Source organism: Tupaia chinensis, unplaced genomic scaffold, assembly GCF_000334495.1.
Source record: "Tupaia chinensis unplaced genomic scaffold, TupChi_1.0 Scaffold148350_1, whole genome shotgun sequence".
In the NCBI taxonomy this organism is placed as follows: Eukaryota; Metazoa; Chordata; class Mammalia; order Scandentia; family Tupaiidae; genus Tupaia; species Tupaia belangeri.
The window spans coordinates 220485-244372 of NW_006208201.1; the positions used below are offsets into that span (position 1 = coordinate 220485).

General features: G+C 35.1%; 1 protein-coding gene across 1 annotated transcript in view; it reads right to left on the reverse strand.

Annotated features, from left to right (window-relative positions):
- Positions 1-23888, reverse strand: part of LOC102475543 (A disintegrin and metalloproteinase with thrombospondin motifs 6) — a 262234-nt gene that overhangs the window by 206632 nt on the left and 31714 nt on the right. The window contains exons 6-7 of the mRNA XM_027769061.1: positions 23370-23453; positions 22684-22829 (exon numbers count right to left, since the gene is read on the reverse strand). Coding sequence (XP_027624862.1) covers positions 22684-22829; positions 23370-23453 — 230 coding nt within the window. The remainder of the gene's footprint in view (positions 1-22683; positions 22830-23369; positions 23454-23888) is intronic.

Sequence of the window (23888 nt, forward strand, 5' to 3'; positions counted from 1 at the left end):
AAATACAAATATATCCTACTGTGGGTCTATTTTTCATTTAAGCATGCATACATCCTTACTTCCACATGCATTCAAATATTTATTTGTTTGGAAGAAGGAATGAATATATATATTCCTAAGCAGGCATTGAATGCCTTCTATGTATCAAGCTCTTTTAGGTAAATAAAACAAAATTTTTAAAAAAAGAATTACTGGAACCAGCAGTTGGCATAATGGTTATGTCACTGGACTCCCATGTAGTTGACCGTGGATCAAGTCCCAGACCCGGTGGCTTAAACTCATGCCAAGGCATGTGCACACGTGCCCAAGACCCCAAGAGGAGAATGGAGAAGAAGGGATTGTGGTGTGGCCATCTCCCATGGGGGGGGGGTGATTTCTCATTTTCTGTCTCTCTCTATCTTTCTGGTGAGTGCAGCATACACTCTATAGCAAAAACCTCTCCCCCCCAAAAAAAATTATTTATTTAATTTTATTCATTCATTCATTTTAATTTGGCCAGAGAGAGACACACGGGGTGGGGAGTGAGAAAGCAAGCCACCAGGTCCGGGACTTGAACTGTGGTTGGCCATGTGGGAGTGTCCAGTGCTTTAGCTACCATGCCACCTGCTAGCTCCAATAAAACATGATTCTTACTTTTAAGAAAATTTTATCCTAAAATGACGTAACTAATTGTACATGGGGAAAGTTGGCTATTTGGATCCTGAAAATAAAGTGTTATTATTGTTAGCAATATTCATGAATAAATTACTTTTCCTACAGTTTCCTACAGTTACCTGCCTGCATCTTAAAAACTATACATTTTATAATTAATTTTGAAGAAAGCTCAGTATACTTAAGATAACCATAGCACACAAAAATGCTGGCGTTGGGGCCAGCAGACAGCATCACAGAGGTAAAATGTGAAACCACGAGGAGCTGACCCACGGGAAAAAGTCCAGATTGTGTCTAGAAACTTCCCTGAGTATGGCAGTACATGTATGTCCACAATCTGAGCAGGCTGAAGCTGGAGGTGGATCTCGCATCAAGACCTTTTTGAGGATGCTATCTCTCTGTCTCTCTGACTGTCTCATTCATGGAAGTAATAAATAAGAATTTTAAATTCCACTTGGAAATATCATCAACTTGTCATAGTTATATAACTGTACTGAGTAGCAATATAATTAAATATATTTTCTATTTTTAAAAATATTTAATTCCATTCATTATTATTATTATTTAATTTGACCAAGGAGAGACAGAGAGACAGAGAGAAAGGGACAGCTAGAAAGCAAGCCACCAGGTCTGGAACTGGAACTGCAGTCAGTCCATGGGGAATCCAGCGCCTTTAACCACCATGCCACCTGCCAGCTCCAATATATTTTCTATTTTATTTTTAACTGTTTCGCTTCTTGTCAAATTAGGAAGCTAAACCAATTACTCTATTTGTTCAGTTGTTGAATCAATACTATATCTGGTTTAAGACTCATTCAGCAAAACTCCATCAGACAACTATGTTTTCGTTTCCTCTATAAATGCAATGATCCCTTGAAACTAGGGATGATTACAAGTGCCAAACATTAACTCGTTTTCAAAAAGTACAGAAACAATAGTGATAAAAAGGAGAGCTTACTAAAAGTTTAAATACATATTTGGTATCTAGACAAGCTCAAAATTTAGGATAAAAATAGAGAGAGAGAAAATTCAGCTAAATGCACACTTAAGTCAAAATGCCAGTATGTCAAATACTAATTTTTTTTTAATTTAAAGCTATACTTGCAGGAAGAAAATGGACTAAGTTTTGAAAACAAACAAACAAAATCAAAATTTTAATCACAGTTAAGTTAATAAAGAAATTTTTACCGCACTTCCTTTGCTTTAAGAAATCATTTATGATGGCTGGTCCTGCAGCACAGTGGTTAGAGAAACCACATTCTACATGACCAACCGAGGTTCAAACCCCAGCCCTGGTGGCTTGAAAAATATGCTAGGCATGTGTGTGTGTGTGTGTGTGTGTGTGTGTGTGTGTGTGTGCGCCCCAAATCCTGATGGAATGGAGAAATGGAGAAGGGATTGTAGCGAACTCATGCTCTATTAGAGGAGATTTCTCTGCTCATCCCACCCCCTCCTCTCTCTCTTGTAAGCACATATGCCCTCTGGCAATACAGACATAAAAAAATAGTTTATGAAAAAGTAGAAGTAATACAACAGGTCACTGCCAAAGCTCAAAGCCATTATTTCAAAGTAGATTCAATTGTTGCCTCTGTTTCCACTAGAAAGGTTCACATACTGAGAAAGCATTACTATTTTTAGTTACTATTAATTCAATAAACATTAGACTCATGAATATAATCATTATTCTTCTACAGCTCTATTAAAAAGTGAAAATACTGGGGCCAGCAGGTGGCATGGTGGATAAGTGCACTGGACTCTCACATTGCCAACCGTGGTTTGAGTCCCAGACCTGGGGACTTGTTTTCTCATTCTCTCTCTCTCTTTCTCTCTTTGGCCCTCTCTGGTCAAATTATAATAAATACATAAGTGGAATTAAATAAAATCATTCTTAAAAAAAAAAAAGTAAAAATAGTTACATGCCAGAAGAGGTGAGCAAGAGCGGATTTAAAGAACCTCAAGGAGTACTTACCAGCTAAGAACCAAAAATACTGGGTTTTTGGAGAAGTCATGATGCACTTTTGAATAGAAAAGCATGGAGAAATATGCATGACTTTTCTGACAACCCAGCAGCTCAATTTCCAGCTATTCCCAACTTGAGAAGGTAACTTTTCTCTACAAACCATTTGACAACTTATTTTACATATTTTAATTTTCCCCAGAACCCTGTTACACAACAAAGTACATTGCTATATGTCAATCTTGTTGACTTCTGGAGAGTTTTTCTGGGAGAGGTCTATATTAAATCAACTCTTGTACAAAAAAGTAGACTAAGGATTGCAAAAAAATGCTAAATGAAAAAATTGGGAAAATGAACTGCTGTTGGAAGGAATAGGATCAATGAGAAAAGAGATAATCAAAATACACATGAGATTGAAAATAAATTTACTACTGATAGGGTGCAAGACATGCTACTCCAAAATACAGCATGCAGAATGAGTATGTTAAGCTGAAGGAAACTGGTAAAAGCAGACGAGGAGGACCTCTCTGGACTTCTCCCAATTCCTTCTCTCCAAAGTAAGTCATAAGACCTAACTGATAATCTCTTGAAAACTGGTCCTAAAACTCACATCCAGCTAGTCTCATAACCTGGTAGTTGGGAAAGCTAGATCCTACATGGCCAACCACAGTTTGGTTCTGGTCCAGTAGCTTCAGAAACACACCAGGTGCAAGAATGTGTGTGCTTCGAGTCCCTACAGGTTGGAAAAACGTAAAAGAGATTGTGGCAAAGCCACATCCCATTGGCGGGTGCTTCATCCCTCTCTCTGTCACTATGTCTCTCTCTGGTGAATACAAGGACTCTCTAGCAATTAAAACAAACACTCATTCCACAAAGGAGTACTCAAAGGAAGGGAATGTTCTTACCTATGAAGACACAGAGACAAAAGAACAATATGAACAAACAGATCTCCCTAAGTTCCCCCAGTTTATTACTATTAGGTCACTTCCCTTTGTCCAGTCATGTTTCTTGTGCAGAAACAAGAATCCATGTTTTCATCAGACTTAGCATAAAATATACAGTTTTCCTTGTTCTTTGGGTCTTCATTTCTAAAGATTCCCATGTCATGTAAAACTTAATAAAAATGTACGCCTTTCTCTTGTTAATCTGTCTTTTGTTTTAAGAGCCTCAGTCATGAATCTTTAGATGGGTGAGAAAATAAATATTCTCAGGCCAGCTGGTGGCATGGTGGTTAAGGTGGTTGGATCCCACATGGCAGACTCATGGTTCCTGTCTTGGAGCTTGGAGCTTAAAAAACACTCTAGTGGGTGTGTATGTGTGCCCCAAATCCTAAGAGGAGAATGAAGAAGGGGTTGTGTTGTGCCCATCTCATGGAGGGTTGCTTTCTTACTTTCTCTGGTGAGCACATGTGCCCTATAACAAAATAAAAGAAAGACTTTTTCCCCTACACTATGTACATCTTTTTAAATTGTTTATTATTATTTTTAAATGATACATAATTATACATATTTATGGAGAACGGTGTGATTTTTAAGTACATGAATACAATGTATGATGATTCTGATAATTAGCATATTCATCATCACAAATGTTTATCATTACTTTTTGTTAGGAACATGCAAAATTCTTTTTTAGTCTACTTTAATATATACAGTAAATTATCTTTATCTATAGTTCCCCTGCTAGAATCCCTTTCTCTTATGTACTATCATTTTGTTTCCTTTAGCCAGCATCTCTCCATTCCCCTTCCCCTTCTACTCTTCCTAGCCTCTGGTAATCACTACTCTGTTCTCTGCTTCTATGAGAACATTTTTTCAGTTTCCATTTTTTTTCAGTATGAGTGAGGACATGTGCTTTTTCTCTTTTTGTGCCTGGCTATTTCACTTAACAGAATGCCTGCCAGGCTCATCCATTGCCTTGAGCAACAGGATTTTATTCTTTTTCATAGTCGAACAGTATTCCATCATGTGTGCATGTGCATGCACGTCATATTTTCTCTTTCTATACATCTGGTGATTGCTATGTACTCATTTACCATCAAACTACTGAATCATTACTCACAATAAACTGAGTAACAGAACAAATTAATATTAAATTATTAGGGATCTGCACCTGGCGTCATGGTTACATCACTAGACTCCCATGTAGCCAAGTGTGGTTTAAATCCCAGAACTGGCGGCTTAAAATTCACACCAGGTGCATGTGCGTGCATGTCCAAAATCCTGAGAGGAGAATGGGACTGTGGCATGGCCATCCCCCGGGGGGTGATTTCTCACTTTCTCTCTTTCTGTTTCTCTCTCTTTCTGGTGAGTGCACATGCCCTATAGCAAAAAATCTCTCTTAAAAAAAATTAAATGACAAAATTGGAGATTCAAAAAAAAAAGCCAATAAAATACAAAGCTAGTAAAACATTTGACATAGAAAATATGCACAGTAATTCTATTCAAATAATCTAGTTCATTAAAAAAATTAGAAACTACCTACTATGTACCCCAATCACTTCGAATTTTGTAGGTAATATTTTTAAAAGTATTGGGAACCAGCAGTTAGCGTAATGGCTATGTCGCTGGACTCCCGTCCTGGACCCGGTGGCTTAAAACTCACGCCGGGCACGTGTGCATGCGTGCCCAAGATCCCGAGAGGAGAATGGAGGAGAAGGGATTGTGGCGTGACCATTCCCCCTGGGGGGTGATTTCTCGCTTTCTGTCCCACTGTCTCTCTCTGTCTGTCTGGCGAGCGCACGCTCCCTATAGTGAAAATCTCTCCAAAAAAAAGAAAAAAAGAAAAAAAAAAGTATTGTAAGAACTGTAACTCCACAATTAACATGTCACCAGATTACATTTCATGAAGTAATTAAAACTGCATTTACTAATTTGTCTTAATAAAATTTTGCCTATCTCAATAGTTTTTATTATTTTCAGCTGATAACTTCAACTATCATTATAACAGCTGATAACTTCAGCTATCATTATCAATATTAGCTTTATATTGAGTGAAGATAATTTAATAACTTAATACAATGATCTTTACTAAAAGAAAATGGAAAATCAAGAATTACTCATCTTCAAAAGGGCCAAGATATGAGGTTGAAAACGAATTGGTCCAAAGTCTGTCTAAAAATGTTTAGTATCCCTGTAAGGCTAGACAACTGCTCTCCTCCCCATCCCTGATTCCTAATTTTAACCTCCAGAGAAATTATTTTGAAGAGGCTCAATTTCAAGAATACCTTATCCAGTAGAAAACAAAGGTGAAGTCCAATGTTGAAAAAAAGAAATGATAGCATGCCTCCTTGGAACCTCCATCCCCTCTCTCATACTGCTTTCACAACAGCTGAAACCAGGCAGGACGCTGTTGAATTATTTTCTGTAGAAACTGAATGGTCTCACAGAAAAGACCCATAAACATTTTTGTTCCCTCAGTAAAAAGTCAACCAACACCCAATCACCCTAAAGAAAACCATCCATAAACGAGCTTTACTTAATGTAAATAAGGTTCCCAGTTAGCATTTTTTCAATTTGAACACAGATAAGGAGACTCAAAGAAAGAGAAAATATGGGTCAGCCTGTGGCCTAATGGTTAAAGGCACTGAATCCCACATGATCAACTCAGGTTCAAATCTCAGCCCTGGCTACTTGAAAAAAATGACAAATGGGTTTCCATACGTGTCCCAAATCCTGACAGAATGGAGAAATGGAGAATGGATTGCAGAATGACCATGCCTCTTTGGGGGATGCTTTCTCTCTCTCTCTGTTTATTTCTCTGTCTCTTTCTGGCAAATCCATGTGTCCTTTGGCTATTAAAAATAAATAAGTAAATAAAATAAAAACAAGAAAGAAATAAACAGGAGCAAAAAAGTGTCCATGTGTATGTACTTGTAGCAAATAGTCTCATTAACTTCCTACTTTTATTATTTATACATGCAACTTCCTTTCCTTAGAACACATACCACAGTCATTCTTCCCTTCTAATACAACTAACTGCTCATCTTTCAAAACTTTCAAATAAAACCATCTTGGTAGTGTCGAAAAAAAAGAAAAGAACTACAAAGTAAAAATTCTAAGGGAGATTTTACTGGTCTTACAAAGTTAGAATCCCAGGGTCTGACCCTGGAACAGTCAGACCTACCTGCACATGAGCAGACAGAAATATCCACTGGCCCTGAAAAGACTAGGGTCTTTGATACTGGTGGAGTGTTATAAGACACGTAAGTTGCTCTGAAAGAGTTTATACTGGGCAAAGGTAACAAAAGAGAGTCTTAATGGCAATGAGGAAAGGAACAGGATTGGGTGAAAGCCCACTATTAGAAGCTATCTGGAGCAACTGACTGGCAGTAGCGTAGTCAGTTCACCAAAATTGTGACGAGCCTAAGGGAGGCTGCAAACCTGAAATTATTTAGAGACTGTTTTGTTGCAGTCATGTAGACCACTAGTAAACAGGCTAGTCAACCACATCCTCTTCCTGTCAGTTTCCTGGTCCTTAATTAAAGCAATTTGTATAGCCATCTCTTTTCTGGATAAACTTTATCTACACAAGGAGACTTTTCTACTACCTTATGTAGTTTCTGTTTTACTCTTCCTACCTTAAATACATGTCACACATTACAAGTATGTATTTCTCTATTTATTTATACAGAGGGAAAGCTAAGAGTGGGGATTTTGTCTCAATTCATTGTTGTGTGATTGCTACAACTTACACATAGTGTGCACTCAGTAAACTTAGCTGAGTGTCTCAATGAATATTTCTTTGAGAGGACTCTTCCTATATACTTCAAATTTATTTTTTAAAATAATTTTCTTATTCTTTTTCCCTTTCCTGGGAAAGGAAAATATTATTAAAATATTTTTAATAATTTATTATTAATTTTAAATAACAATTTGTAATTATTTACTGAAGCTCTATAAATATGTAACTCTCAGTTTTTGCCTCTAAATATCCTTAATCATCAGTATGTATGTTTTGCTACTTTAGCTCATGACATATGTGAACTAACGATAAGGAGAAAAGTCCAAAGATCCTGGAGATGAACAAACAACAAATACCAATGTAAGGCAAGGAAACTGAGGAAATGACGGAAAATTCTCTCAGAGGTAAATTTAACACAAGGGGTCTTCAAAAAGTTCACAGATAATGTATATTGGCAGTATCTTTGACTAGACAAATAATATACAATGTATTCAGGCTGGGAAAATCCTTTTTGTGTGCTGTAAAGATGTACAGTGATTGCATGTAAAAAGTAAGGAAAAAGTTCATGGAAAATGTATATCAAGAAAAAAATATGCACCAATTTGAAAAATTTGGGGAAGAAAATAAACTCATTCTTTAATTCCACTTTCATGAACTTTTTGAAGTTTCCACATATATATTAATTTTCCAATGTCAACTTCCTAATAGTTTTCACAATGAAACCACTTTTGTCTTTTTTATAATAGGCAAATATTTATAAATGCCACATACAGATAACCTGAATGAGAAGAGCTGCAGGAAAAGCAGATTTGAAGGAAAAAAGTGGGAATTTGATTTTAGAGTATTAAGTTTGAGACACATAGAGTATTAATTTTGGGCAATTAGAGAAACAAAATTTAGGGAAGATGTCAGGGCTGGAGCTGTATAATTTGGATACAGATGATACTTATAACTGTACAGATGTACTTAACTCTATAGGTGTTATTTAAAACAATGAAAATGAATGAGATCATTAAAAGTAAATATATATATATATATTTTTTGAGAAGTTTTTGCTATAGGGCACATGCAATCATCAGAAAGGCAAAGAGAGACACAAAGTGAGAAATCACCCCCCAAGGGGGGATCACCACGCTGCAATCCCTTCTCCTCCATTCTCCTCTTGGGATCTTGGGCACGCACGCACATGTGCCTAGCATGAATTTTAAGCTGCTGGGTCCAGGATTCAAACCGTGGTTGACCACATAGGAGTCCAGTGAATAACCATTATGCCACCTGCTGGTCCCAAAAGTAAATATAATTTGAGAAGAGATTGTGTGAGACATTAATTAAAACACTCTAGGATGGTTTTTTTTTTTTCCCTCAGTCTAGAAACACTTTTTAGAATTATTTCTATCAACACTTCTTTAGCATTGGCCTATTAAAATATTTAAAATGCATGAAATGAGAAAGAATTATCAATTGTAAGGACGCTAGTTTTTATTGGGGTAGACAAAGAAAGATACAACTAATTTGGCAGATTTTGTCTCCAAATAATCCAATGTGAAATTTTAACCAAAAAAGAGGAAGAACTTCGACCAAATAATTCTCTAAATGGAATTATCCCCCTCTTTATTCACCAAATCTCCTCTCTCTCATTCTCCTTTATCCTTCCACCTCATTCATCAAAAACTCCCCATTTCCCAACATAAGATTTTAGTCTGGCATCCAGTTCTTTGCGATAATGGGGAAAAAGTGAAATGTTAATTCAAAAGGTTCTAAAAAGCCTTTCTGAACTAGAGAGAAAAGAGGCATTGAATTCTTTTCCATCCATTTTTCGCTGCTTTGCATACATTAGCACTTAATCTCTCACACGTGCGTGTGCACGCATGCGTGCATACACACACTGGCCTCCACATTTCTACCAGGGATGTTTTTCAAATCTGATCATGTCATTTCTCCTTAAATTTCTCCAATGTTATTCATTCTGTAAAGTAATTAAAGCTTAATTTGTTTTTTAAATTACTCCTGTTGAAGTGTTTTTGTTTCGTTTTGTTTTCAACCTAAAAGAAAAAATGCTTTATGGTTTATTCTGTAGCTTTGTTTGCTTGTTTTACTTTACACAATGTCATGCTTAGGCCCTTGCAGTTTCTCTAACATTATTACATATCATTCTTTTCTTTGTTTGCTACATTTCACTTTTCTTTTTAAAACACTAATTATTTACTGAATTGTATTTATTTACTTTTTAAAGAGACTTTTACTATAGGATACATGTGCTCGCTGAAAGACAGAGACAGAAAGCAAGAAATCACCCCTCCACCCCCATCCCCCCAGAGAGGGATGGCCATACCACAATCCCTTTTCCTCTATTCTCCTCTTGGGATTTTGGGCGCACACGCACATGCTTCTGGCACGAGTTTTAAGTCACTGGGTCCAAGACTGGAACCGCTGTTGACTACGTGAGAGTCCAGCAATGTAACCTTTGTACCATCTACTGGTCCTTTATTATTATTTTTTAATTTGACCAGAGAGAGAGTGAGAAGACAAGCCACCAGGTCCAGCACTCAAATTGTGGTTGGCCATGTGGGAATCCAGTGCCTTACTACCATGCCACCACTTTGCTTTTCTTTTCTTTTTTTTTAAAGAATTATTTTATTTAACTTTATTTATTTATTTTTTAATTTGACCAGATAGGGACAGAGAAAGAGAGAGAGAGAAAGCTGCCAGGTCCGAGACTCAAACCACGGTCAGCCATATGGGAGTCCAGTGCCCTTAACCAGCATACCACATTATTCCCCCCAAAACCACTTCACTTTTCTAAAATCCATTAAGCTCATTCTTTGACTTATTCCCTACCTGATACATAGCAAATAGCACCATGCCATATTATCAATTCAGTAAACATAGGTTAAAGAAAGAATAAATGAATGAATTTCTACCTGTCCAACCCTATCTCATATAATTTGTACCCATGCTTTCTACTCTAAAAATACTCACTGATACCACCAGCTGGTCCTGTTATGTATTCTTTTAAAATGTCAAACTTAAGCTAAAGAAAGGCTGAAGAACCAGTTCAGATCAAAAGAGACTCTCAAATATGGCAAAACAAATCAATGGAATAAGAGATTCTAGATCAGACACAGGCCCGAAGGAAAAAAAAAAAGTACAAAGGATATTATTGAGAAAACTGAAAAAATTATTCAAATATAAATTGTGTATTAAATAATAGTACTGTATTACTGTTAAATGTCTTGATTTTGACTATTTTACCATGCTTATGTAAGACAAAGTCTTTACTCATAAAAAATAAAAACTTCCTCTTTTATTATTTCTTAAAATTTATTATTTTCTTCAGAGATTTATGCCTTAGGATGCATGTGCTCATTGGGGAGAGAGACAGAAACAGAAACATCCCCCAGGGGGATGGCCACACCACAATCCCTTCTCCACCATTCTCCTTCCAAGATCTTGGGCACACACACACACACACACACACACACACACACACACACGGCCGAAGTGAGTTTCCAGTCACTGGGTCCAGGATTTGAACCGCGGTCAGCCATGTAGGAGTCAAGAGACATAACTGCTATGCCATATGCTGGCCCCAATACTTCCTCTTGAGGGACAAAGAGGCATATGTCTACAATTACTCTCCAATGGAAGCTAGAAATTTTTAAATCTCTGCCTGAGATTTATATTTCCAGCCAGATAAAGTAATAGGGACCAAATTTACCCTCCTGAAACAATTGTTTAAATGAATGAATTATAAGAAATACCAATTTATAATACACCAGACATATGGAAACAAAGGATAGTAATCCCTGAGAAATACGAAAGTGAACAAAGTTATTCCAAGACTGCCCTAGCATATTACCTTGAGAATTCTGAAGCCATGGCAGAGTTAGGAAAGTCAGGTAGAGTTCAATAGACTCTGAGTTGAAGAGATGTATAGAAATTTTAAGAGACTAAGATAGCTAAAACTTACAAGACAGAGTAAAAGAATATAATAAAGAGCTAAATACAGCTACATAGAAAGAATTCTGGAGATTTGTAGAGGCTTTCCTCTCACTATTCACCTGAATACTGACCAGTTCATGGGTGTGAGAAAATCTCAAAGGAGGGAAAGAATCATTAAAATGCCCAGCACTTACACAGCATCAGATATAGGGCCTATTCCACCTACCCCAAAGGGAAAACCTCAAGATACATAGTGTACCAGGTAAAGTACCCAGAAAGTAGTTGCCTCTATTGAGGAATAATTAGCCCTTGACTACCCACTCCTCCTATTCCACAGAACACTTCATTTTTAGGGATTATTTATTTTATTATTATTTCAATTTGTTGTAGGGTGCATATGCTCATCAGAGAGAGAGAAAGTGAGAAAGGAAGCCACCAGGTCCAGGGCTCAAATTGCAGTCAGCAACCACATAACAGATTTTAAAAGATATGGGTCCAGCCACAGGTAGTGGCTAAGACCATGTGGAAAGCCCAAATTCAATACCCAGCCAAATCTAAACAGACCAGGTGCAGTGGTGCAGATCTATGGTCCTAGCTGAGAGGGTGGAGAAGAAGGACTGTGATGTGCTAACACCCTGTCAAAAAAATATCCCCCTTCTCTCCAAGAAAAAGATATAGAAGAATCAAACAATTTCCAAGGAACTTAATTGTACCCCAAAAGAAAAGCTCAATAATATTTATAGAAATACATAAATATCCAGCATCCAATAGGGTAAAATAATAGAATGTTTGGCATCCAATCAAAAATTACCAAGTATAAAAGGATGGGGGGGCAGGTGGTATGGTGATTAAGGTGGCTGGACTCCCACATGGCCAGCTGTGGTTCAAGTCCCAGACCTGGTGGCTTGCTTTTTCACTTTCCCTCTCTCTCTCTTTCTCTGTTCCTCTCTGGTCAAATTTTAAAAAGAAAGAAAGAAAGAGAGAGAGAGAGAAAGGAAGGAAGGAAGGAAGGAAGGAAGGAAGGAAGGAAGGAAGGAAGGAAGGAAGGAAGGAAGGAAGAAAGAAAGAAAAATAAAATAATTCTTTTTAAAAATAAGTAGGAAAATACAACACATAATAAATAAGTCAATCAAAACCAATCTAGAACTGACACAGAAAACAAAATTATCAGGGATAGTCTTTATTTAGCTTTTATCTTTTTTTTTAAAGTCTGTTTCTTTCTTTCATGACAGAGACACAGGGATAGACACCCTATCAGGGTCTTATCATATTGTGATACCCCCAACCCCCACTTTTCCAGTCATCCAGGATCATGGGTATGCCCAACATGTTCAGGTAGACCCAGACTCCTAACCCAAGACCTTCCCATATGGGTTAAGTATTGCACAGCAGCATCCTACCACCATGCCACCACTCATAAATCTAAAACAGACTTACATTTTCTTTTTTTTTTAATTTTGTTTATTATTACATTATTTTAATAAGAGAGAGACAGAGAGAGTAAGAAAGCAAGCTACCAACTCCAGGACTTGAACTGTGACTGGCCATGTGGGAGTACTCCACCATGCCAACTGCTGGCTCCAGATTTACATTTCTTATGACAGAGATTCCTGGGGAGCATGCACTCATCAGAGAGACACAGAGACAGAAAGTGAGAAATCACCCACCCAGGGGGATGGCCACACCACAATCCCCTCTCCTCCATTCTCCTCTTGGGATTTTGGGCACACACGCACACACGCCCAGCATGGGCTTTAAGCTGCCAAGTCTATGACTCAAACTGCAGTTGACTACGTGGGAATCCAACAATGTAAACATTATGCCACCTGCTGGTCCTGAGATTTACATTTTATGTTTTTAAAAATGTTTAATTAATTTACATTTATTCACTGAGCATTGTCACAGCATATAAAATGTGATTTCCCATCCAGAATATACCGCGTAGTGACTTAATCATACAATAATTTTTCATTTCTAGTTTCATTCACATATGTACATATATTATATATATATATATATATATACACACACACACACATATATATACATATATGTGAGTGTGTATATATATATATTATTTTTCCCCCTAGTTCTCACCTTCCTAAGATTATCCTTCATATGGGAAGAAAAGACAAGAACATTTCCAGATAAACAAAACCTGAAAAAATTTAACAACACCAGACCAGTTCTCCAAGAAGTTTTGAAGGGAGTGCTATACCAGGAAAATTAAATATAGACACACAAAAATAAGAGTTCAAAAACTAAGGAAATGGTCAACTTAATCTTAGGGACATGACTGGAGTTGAATATTATAGCCAAGAATTTAATGGGGAAGATTGGACCACAACAGAATAAGTACATGAGAGTAAACTGGTGAAACAGAATTTTATGACTTTTGACTAAAACATCATTGATTTTCTTCTGGGCTTTGTTTTCAGGTTTTAAGGATTTTTGTCCTGACTTGAGCTGCTGATAGATTCATGCACCTACTATAAACAGAATCCTAACCTGTTTCCTGCCTTTAAGTTTTAAGCAAAGTTTCTTAGCATTTATTTGATTTATTAAAGCTAAAACTGCTTTTCTTGAAATTAAAAAATATATTAAAAATACCTATTTAATTACTGTGGTAAGCTATATAGCATCAGCTAGGTGCAACTTTACAGTATGTTCATTCTACTCGTATTTACATTTTCTAATGCATAAATAGACAATGGAAGATCAGAGAAGAAAATAATAAAATACTCAAATTAAACTACTAGAGATTAAAAAGAGTCACTGCATGGCATGAAAATATAAATTAGATGAGACTAACAACAGTTAAGTCACTGCAGGGAAAAAAAAATTAATGAACTTGAAGACAGAAATAGAAAGTACCTAAAATAAAGAACACAGAAAGAGAATTTTAAATAATAATAAAAAAAAATCAGTGAGCTATCTTCAAGCAGCCAACTATAAGTGCAGAGTCATAAAAAGAAGGGAAAGGGAGAAAAACCAAAAAGTATGTATTGTGATCAAATAATGGGGAAAAAAATCCAAAATTGATTAAATCAGATCTAAGAAGCAACAAGACATGTTATTCAAAACATGAAAAAAACTTCCAAACCACATCATAATTGAATTGTTCAAATCAGAAAATGTAGAGAAGAATTAAGAACCAGGGTCACCCACGTAATCTAAATGATATTGATAGACCATTCCATCCAATGAAAGGGGAATATACGTTTTTTTCAGAGTCACCTGGAATACTGACCACAAAAGACCACTTTGGGAACCATCAAACAAGGCTTACACTGAAAGCAAATCATTCAAAGTGTATTCTCTAACCACAGTGGAAAACAATTATAATTAAGTAACAGTAAAATCTCTGGAAAAAAAAAAAAAAAACAAATACTTGGAACTAAATAACAAAATTCTAAACAGTCCATGGGTCAAAGAAGAAATAATCTAAAGGATAATTAGAAAGTATTTTGAAAGAAATATAAAGTAAATATAAAGTAAATATAAAATATAACCAGATTTGTGGACTATGATAATGCTATAGTTGGGGAAAAATTAATAATACTTAATACTTATATTAGAAAAACAGAGGGCCAGCTGGTAGTGTGGTGGTTAAAGTAGCCAGATCCCACATGGCTGACCGTGTGGTTCAGGTCCCAGACCCGGCAACTTGTAGAATATGTCAGGCACCTGTGCGTGTGTGCCCCATAATCCCAAGAGGAGAATGGAAGAGAAGGGATTGTGGCATGGCTTTCTCAGTTTCTCTCTCTCTCTTTAGAGAGCACATGTGCTCTATAACAAAACTAAAAACAAACCAGGAAATCAATTACCATAGCTTCCACCACAAGGAACCACAAAGAAAAGGATGAAGAAATTAAACCCAAAGCAAGCACAAGAATGGAAACAATAAAAGCGTAGCACAAATCAATGAAATAGAAAATAGAAAAAAATAGAGAAAAATCACTGAAAGAATAATTAGAAGAGAGAGAATACAAAAATTACCAGTATTAGAGAGGTGATGTTACTATACATTCTACAGACATTAAAAGGATAAGACAATACTATGAACAATTATGCCAATACATTCTATAACTTAGACAAAATAAGTATATTGCTTGAATGAAGCCAAAATATAGCCCTGTATCTATTAAACAATTTCATGTCCCTTGAAAAAATTCCCAGTCCAGATGGCTTCACTTGTAAATTCCACAAAACTTTTGAGGAAGAAATAATAACAAGTCTACACTGCTAAGAGAAATTAAAGGTTACCTAAATAAATGGAGAGATATACCTTGTTCATGGGCAGGAAGACTCTCTATTATTAAGATGTCAACTTGCTAGATCCAGCCCCCACTCCAGAGGAGCAGATCACATGGGGTCATGAATATGAGCAGGTAGAGATCACTGGGAGCCATCCTAGAAGTCTGTCTACCACAGGCAACAATACTAACTCCACATTTTTTTAAAGAATTATTTATTTAATTTTTTTTTTTCAATTTGACCAAGGAGAGATACAGAGAGAGAGACAGGGAAAGTGAGAAAGCAGTCCACCTGGTTCAGGAATCAAATCTCAGTTGACCATGTGGGAATCCTGTGCTCTAACCATTATGCCATCTGTGGCCCCTCCACATTATTTTTTGTTGCACACTCTTGTAATTTTTCTGAAATGGTCATGTAGCCAGATTACCTGGTTTAAATACTGGTTCTACAAATTATTATATGACCTTGCAAATCATTTAACTTGCTTATACCTCAGCTTCCATCTATAAAATGGGGATAACAATACACCTATCTCATGCAGTTATTTAACATTTAAATTACTATCAAGCCCTTAAGTATGTGGCACATAGTAAGTATTTGCTTATATATTCATATCTCAAGACATTCATAAAAATCAATATCAACAGTAAAGTTAGTATTCCTTGAAGTTGAGCGTTTATTACAAAACATCCTTTTTTAACTACTTAATGATGCCTACTACAAACAAGGCAGTTTTCACTACGGGTGTGTACAGATATGATTCACTAAATTGCATGTATTTAAGCCAACCTTAAGTACTAAGGAAAAAAAATTACCTTCTTATTTATAATTTTAGTAAAGTTTAACAAACATAGGTAATGCCTAGGATGACTATAATTTTGTTTTGCTGTCTTAAATTTGTACCTGTTCTCCAGACAGAGCTATTGATGACACCCACTTTCCTCTTACTGTGTCCCAGTTTATGCAAGAAAGTAGAGTCACACCAGTTTGCCAAGTCCAAGACTGCAATGGAAACTGAAGCTAAATGACCGCTTTTGAGTCAGGAATCAATAAGGCAGGAATGAAAGGAAAATAAACTGAAAATGGAAAAGGAGGGGAATAGCTAGTGGAAATAAACAGGAGTTGAGGGTAGGGGACCAGAGTCAAAAGAGAATAAATACTCCAAAATGCCCAAATATCAAAATCAATTTACTCACAATCTGAATTTATGCTTCCAATGCTACCGAGAGGAATCTATCGGATTCCTGGCCCAGCTATAATAGCACTGGCAGTATGGCAACACTGAATGATACTGAAACCATGTGGGAGGTCCAGATTAGGATCCTTAAGGTGCCATGATCTTGGCTGGCTGGGATGCTTGAGCAGTAGTGGAATGTGGCATGGTGAGATCCTGATGAGGGTTCTCTCTCTCTCTCTCTCTCTTTCAAGAAATAATTTTTTAAAATATTTCCCAAAGAACTGGGGCCAGCAGGTGGTGTAGTGGTTAAGGTACTGGACTCTCACATGGCCGACTGGACTGCAGTTTAAGTCCCATAGTCAACAGCTTGAAACTCATGCTGGGTGGAGGTGCATACATGCCCAAAATCCTTAGAGTAGAATGGAGGAGAAGAGATTGTGGCATGGCCATCCACTTGGAGGGTGATTTCTCATTTTCTCTCTGTCACCCTCTGGAGAGAGCATGCACTCTGTGACAAAAATCTAAAGAAAAAAAAAAAAAACTGGCAAATTGAAACTCATGCTGGGCACATGTGCATGCTCGCCCAAGATCCTGGGAAGAAAATAGAGAAAGGATCGCAATGTGGCCATCCCCCCAGGGGGTGACTAATGTTGCTGTCTCTGTCTCTCTGATGAGTGCATATACCCTATAGGAAAAACCCCTCTAAGAAAAATTTAACTGGCATTTCCTAAAGAATTTTGAAAATCCATAAATGAATAGCAAATAAATATTAATATGCCACATTTAATTACCCTCTCCTCTATCTATTCTAATAGATATCAAAGCTGATATATAATCCTGATAGATACATTCTCTAAAAATAAGAAAACTTCTTTAAATCCATGCACTACAGCCCATGTTTTAGCAAGGGATCATTTTTATAGCTATTTTTAAACTCCCAACTGAAAACATTAATTGACTTTGTAAATTCTAATTCCTTTATAATCCAGCAGCACCAAAGCAAACAGTCATGACCCCTTAAGAGGATAAATATGCCCATTTTAATTAAATACTAAATTATTCGACTTAGTGTTTAATTTTTGCATTTGTGTTTTGAGATGTATTTACCAGTCCTGTGCTTTTCACTAATGAAAAATTGTAAAAGTACAATAATGGGAGAATAGCCTATAAACAGGTACCTTAAAATTTCAAGAATGTAGGCTAATAAGAAGAATCAAATACTGATACACACTACAACAAGGATAAACCTTGAAAACATGCTAAGTAAAAGCAAGTCACAAAAGACCACATATTGTCTGATTCCATTTATATGTATAGGCAAATCTATCCAGACAGAAATCAGATTAGCAGTTGCCTGGGTCTAAAGTGAAGGGAAGAAGGGAATGAAGGGAATGAGGATAACATCCTTGGGAGTGATGAAATGTTCTAAAATTGATGATAATGGTGGTTATAGAACCCTGTGATTGCACTAAAAAAACACTGAATTGTACATTTTAAATGAGTAAATTTTATAAGGTCACTTCAAAAAGTCCATGAAAAATGGTATTAAATGTACAAGTTTATTTTAATGCAAAAAATTCTGAAATTCATACATAGTTTTTTCATAATACACATTTTCCACAAACTTTTCAAAGTGCCATCATATGATCAGTGAATTATGGGTCAACGAAGCTGTTACCTAAAAGGAACTTAGGCTATAATTCTTACCCTAAACATATAAACTACTATGTCTTAATATTTTAAAACTGGAAAAACATGAGTCCAATATTTAACAGGAGAGAAAGCTAAGAAATGTATGCATTAGTCTATTCATGCTAATTGTTAAACATTGATGCAAGTATACTCTATTTCACTGAATTCCTACTGAATTCAGACTACAAATGTGTTTCTTGAATATTTTGCCAAAAAATAAACTTAGAAGTTGGCTTGACTTTAAACTTGTGGTGGATATTTCCTGATTCATGTGGAAATAAAAATGACTTAAATAATCTGTCAAATTGCAGGTTTTCATTCCTAAGTAGCTGTTAATTTGCAGTTTGTCAATACAAAGTTTAATAAAGTATGTGAGGTAACACATATCAAGCTAATGCTCAATTCAGTCATTTCACAATGCACCAAAACTATCATGTTATATACCATAAATATGATTTCTCTAGTCAATTTTTAAAATAAATAATTAAAACAACAACAAAAATAATACAAAGTTTAATAATTTGAAAGTTGTGTGGCAATTTAACCTTTTAATCAATAGGTAAAGGTCTGTATTGCCTTCTTAAAATTCTATTTCTAGAGTTCCAAGTACAACATGTTAATCATTTCTTGATGTACTTATATAGTGTCATAGTCCACCATTTAAAGAGTTACTAAACATCAAGCTGATTTAGGTGAACATTAGTGATTGTCAAAAAATTCTAACAGATTTAGTCTATGAAAGCAAGTAATACAGGTTATTTACTAATATTGATGTTTTGATGAAAAACACCATGACAATGAAAGATTGGTGTCATCATTTACAATATATGGAATATAATTTAATATATGTAAATACTATATTTCCATAAATATATACATTATACACTATACACTAACTTTGATATTCAGAGATAAAAATGTCAGGTAGTTGATACACCACAGAGAAATAACGGATCCTCATTTTAGAAAGTGACAGGAACTTGCTCTTTGGTACGGCACACTGTTAAGATTTGATAAATCCAGGTGGTTATAACAGATATTTAAGATATTATACACTATTAACTATTATTAATAGTTGCTATATGTAATATAGTGTATATATATATGCATGCATATAGTTACATATAAAATACATGCATGTTTATATTAAATTAAAACTATATATATATCAATAATTTTAATATGTTTGTTGATGGTCACTACTTCTAATGTCAGATACAACAACATTTTGAATTTATTTTTTTTCTGTTTACTCTGGTATCTTTGCACAACACAATTTGTTTTAAATTTGAATCAGTAAAATAAAACATTAAGATATCATTTGCTAAGGGGAGATAACATTTTGAGATTTTAAAAGTAACTATTGTAACCTAAGTAACTACAATTCCAAATTTTTTTTGCTTAAAATATTTAAGTCCCTGGGACATAATCTGTCCTAGTAGAAACACACATAGCCATCAGTTTTCCTAAGCACATTATACATTTTCCCCAGAGAGAGTGAATATATTCCCAAGTGAATATAAATTATGATCCTACCTATAAATAATGGGATCATAACACTTAACATGTTAATAAGTAAATTATATAAAGCAATTTTCAGCATTAATATAAAATCATTTGTAAAATTCATAGAAGTATGTTTATTAAAAGTAACAGTATAATTTAAACATCTGTTCAATTTTACAAATCAAAAATGTATAAGGGAATGTCAAACATAGGCAATTCTTCTGTCCTATCTCCCAAAATAACTGTATCTAAATAGTAATGATCTCATTTAATAACTCACCCTGGGGACCTCATAATTAGAAGATAATTGCAGACATTTAAATAAACTAGAAGTTACTCTGAGTCTTCAATAACAATTCTAACAAGTATTCTAGGGGCCAGCAGGTGGTTAAGGTGCTAGACTCCCACATAACCAGCTGTTGTTCAAGTCCCAGACCCGGTGGATTGCTTTCTTATTTTCTCTCTCTTTCTCTGGCTAGTACACGTGCCCTATAACAAATTAAATAATAATAACAATAATAAATACAATTAAATAAATAATTCTTTTTTGAAAAAAAAAAGGTATTCTATACTGCCCCAAAGAGATATTTTTCTAACCTCTACTACATTAGCCAATCTAAAATGATAACAGATAGGGAACCAGCAGTTAGCGTAATGGCTATGTCGCTGGACTCCCACGTAGTCGACCGCGGTTCGTGTCCCGGACCCGGTGGCTTAAAACTCACGCCGGGCGCGTGTGCGTGCGTGCCCAAGATCCTGAGAGGAGAATGGAGGAGAAGGGATTGCGGCGTGACCATCCCCCCTGGGGGGTGATTTCTCGCTTTCTGTTTCTCTGTCTCTTTCTGTCTGTCTGGCAAGCGCACGCGCCCTACAGTGAAACTCTCTCAAAAAAAAAAAAATGATAACAGATATGAACTCTTTAAACTACTTTTCTATTAAATCCTGAGATTATGTCTAGAACTAGTCTGATCATTAGGAGACAAGTTTAAAAACAAAATTTTATATTCAAATCCCAGACATCAAAATGGCACTCAAAGTAGTTACAGAAGACAAGAAGAGCTCTGCAGAGGACAATAAAAATATCTGGGTCAATTCCGTGTATCACATCGAACAGCTGAATGTTGTGGCCAGTGCAAAGAAAGGGTGGTTAACCGTTCAGTTTTATTGTCTTTCAGTACTTGAGCACTTACAAATGTGCTTTCTTGATATAACTTCTTTCATTTCATGCAAAAGAAAAAATCCAGTATGTGGTAATAGGAGTCACTGTGCCTTACATTTTTCAGAGGAGGAAGAGTTTTCTTTACAAATATAAATATGGAAGCCATGGAAATGCCTGTGATCATTTTGTTAATCATATATACTAGACATTTTCCTCTAATAATGTCATTAATTCTAATCATATTCACATTCTTTTACACAAGGTTTCTACATTTGTATAATTCCTAGTATATTTTAATTCCCTGAGTATATTTGAGACTATTCCAGACCACAAGATTCTAAGGAATTGCAGAATTTATCAGACCGATGTGTCAACGCATATGAATATAGAACTAGAAGATGTTTTTATTCAGCTATCATGTCTTTCATAAATAGAATTTTCTGGTTTATGATTCCAGGTACATGACCTACATTAAAGTAAATATAACTATATTTAATTTTTAAAAACTCGGAAACCTTCATTCTATAATGTAGTTAACAGAAAATTTTTTCTAAAAGCTAAAATTATACTTTTTTTGAATCTCAAGATTTGAACTCATATACTTTATAATCCTACTACACCGTTTAATGTAGACTCAATGGGCACACCACAGATGAAGAGTATCTTAAATATTGACTTACAAATTAAAAAAATGACGACAACAAAAGCTATTTCACTTAGCCAAGAGAATAATGCTTCCATTTTCCTTATTGTTTATTGTTACTTTATTTCGTGTTTTGTTTTTAAATATCAATAAGAAGTCAAAGGATACTTACATTAAATGATTTAAGCATTATGCTTCTAATTAATCATAATTAGAATATTAAAAAAAAAAAACAAATAGCATAGTATACTCAAAGAAGATAAGATCACCAGGTTTGAATCCTAGTTTTTCACCCAGTACCTGAGCGATCTTGAGAAACTTAACTACTTTGAAGCAGTTTCCTCATTTGTAACAAGACAAAAATAAAAATGCTGTCTACGTCATGGAGTTGTTACTGGACAGTAAAGAATAAAATGGATCTAACTACAGTTTTGTAAAATTGCAAAGCAATACATGAATTCATTCAGTTGTCATTAGTAATAATTTTACTTGAGAGACAAGTTGTTCAACACATAGCATAAATTAATCTGGCTCTTGATATTTATATATTTCAATTAAAATATTTTTAATTAAATAAATAATTATTTAAGTAAATGGTGTTGCTACAGATCTCTTTAACACATCTTGGAAATAAGGATAGTTAATAGATTTTTATGACCAAGAGTGATGACTTTATTTTAAAATACATGTTTTCTCATACTTTTTTAATCTTGTTTTTAATATACATTTTTTTCAATTAACAAATCATATATGTGCTTCCAATTAAATATTATGAATAGGCTTTATCAATATATGGAATATTATTTTTTTAATTTCTAAGTCAAATCTTAATCCTTTTGTTATTTGGTTCCTTTGATGCAAACACAAGAATGGTGTAATACATTTTTTTCCAACAGTAAGGAATATTGCCACTTTGCTTTTTCATTACCTAAGTGAGGCTTCAGATAGAACCAAATATAGTTACAATATTGAACAAACACAACAATCAAAGGAAAAATACTTGCAACAAACCATACCTAGTAATAAGAACTGCATTATCGTGGTGGGCAATCCCATTTTCTGGAATGGTGTTTCCATCACTTTGGTGAGAGAGAATGGATTTCTGCCATTTACAGAAGCTATCGAGGGACTTGTCTGCATGGTGGTTTATCTCCAAGTTTGGCTGCAATACAACATGCATACCAGAAATGTTCCAAACAAATTACTAAGGTCAGATGTTAAAACTTTTGAAGACTAAAGTGGGGCTATAATTAGAAGCAGTGATTTCTAGGAATAGTCTCTTGCCAATTTTTATCTCTGGAATATCTGACCTAGAGTTTACTTAGTGTATTATTGAACAGTCTTTCCAGTTCCCTGCTTTAATGACAATGTGAACATATGTAAGATTATCACCATATGAAACCAACCAAAACCATTTTTATAACGTATGCCATGCAAATTTTCATCCTTATACTGAAACATACAGCTTATATATATATATATAATATACAGCTTATAAATATATATATATCTTAACATGACATAAGAGGTATTGGAAAAAATTTTAAATTTGCTTAAAATTTTAAATATTTAGAGCTAAAAATCATATTCAACAAGAACTTCCTGAGGTAAGCAATAATAAGACATATTCTTTTATGGTAAGTAATTCTGTGGCCTGTCTGTTAAGAGTTTTAGATTTATAAACTAACTCATCCTTCCTTACCTGATCTTCTGTGAGAACAATTAAGCGAGCCACTATAATATTCACAACGTTTCCTAGGCTGGAATCACGGTAAAGTTTGGCAACCTGACCTCCAGAAAATAAGAAAAGACACAAAGTCAGACAAAAATCATGGGATAATAGTTTGGTACTTTTAAAAAAAGTGGTAAAACAACGTTTATGAATTTAGCCACTGTGTATATGAAAAGGTATTATTTTAACACATCCATATCACTTAGACCTCTACCCTCAAAATGCCTCGGTAAAAGGCTTTTCTTTTAAGTCTTTATTATTTTAATTTCCAATTTTGTTTTGTGGGAAAGGATGTTCCAGTGAAAGGTTTTTATACAAGTCTACCTCAAGAAATATTGTCTCCAAAAGACGAACTACAACACAGTAAATGGCAGGCGAGCTGATGTTTCAAGTTAAAGAAAACCCCTTAAATAAGTTTTAACAAGCCATTAAAAAAAGTCATGTTACTTGAAAAATGAACAATAAGATCACCTGTACATTTATGTTCAA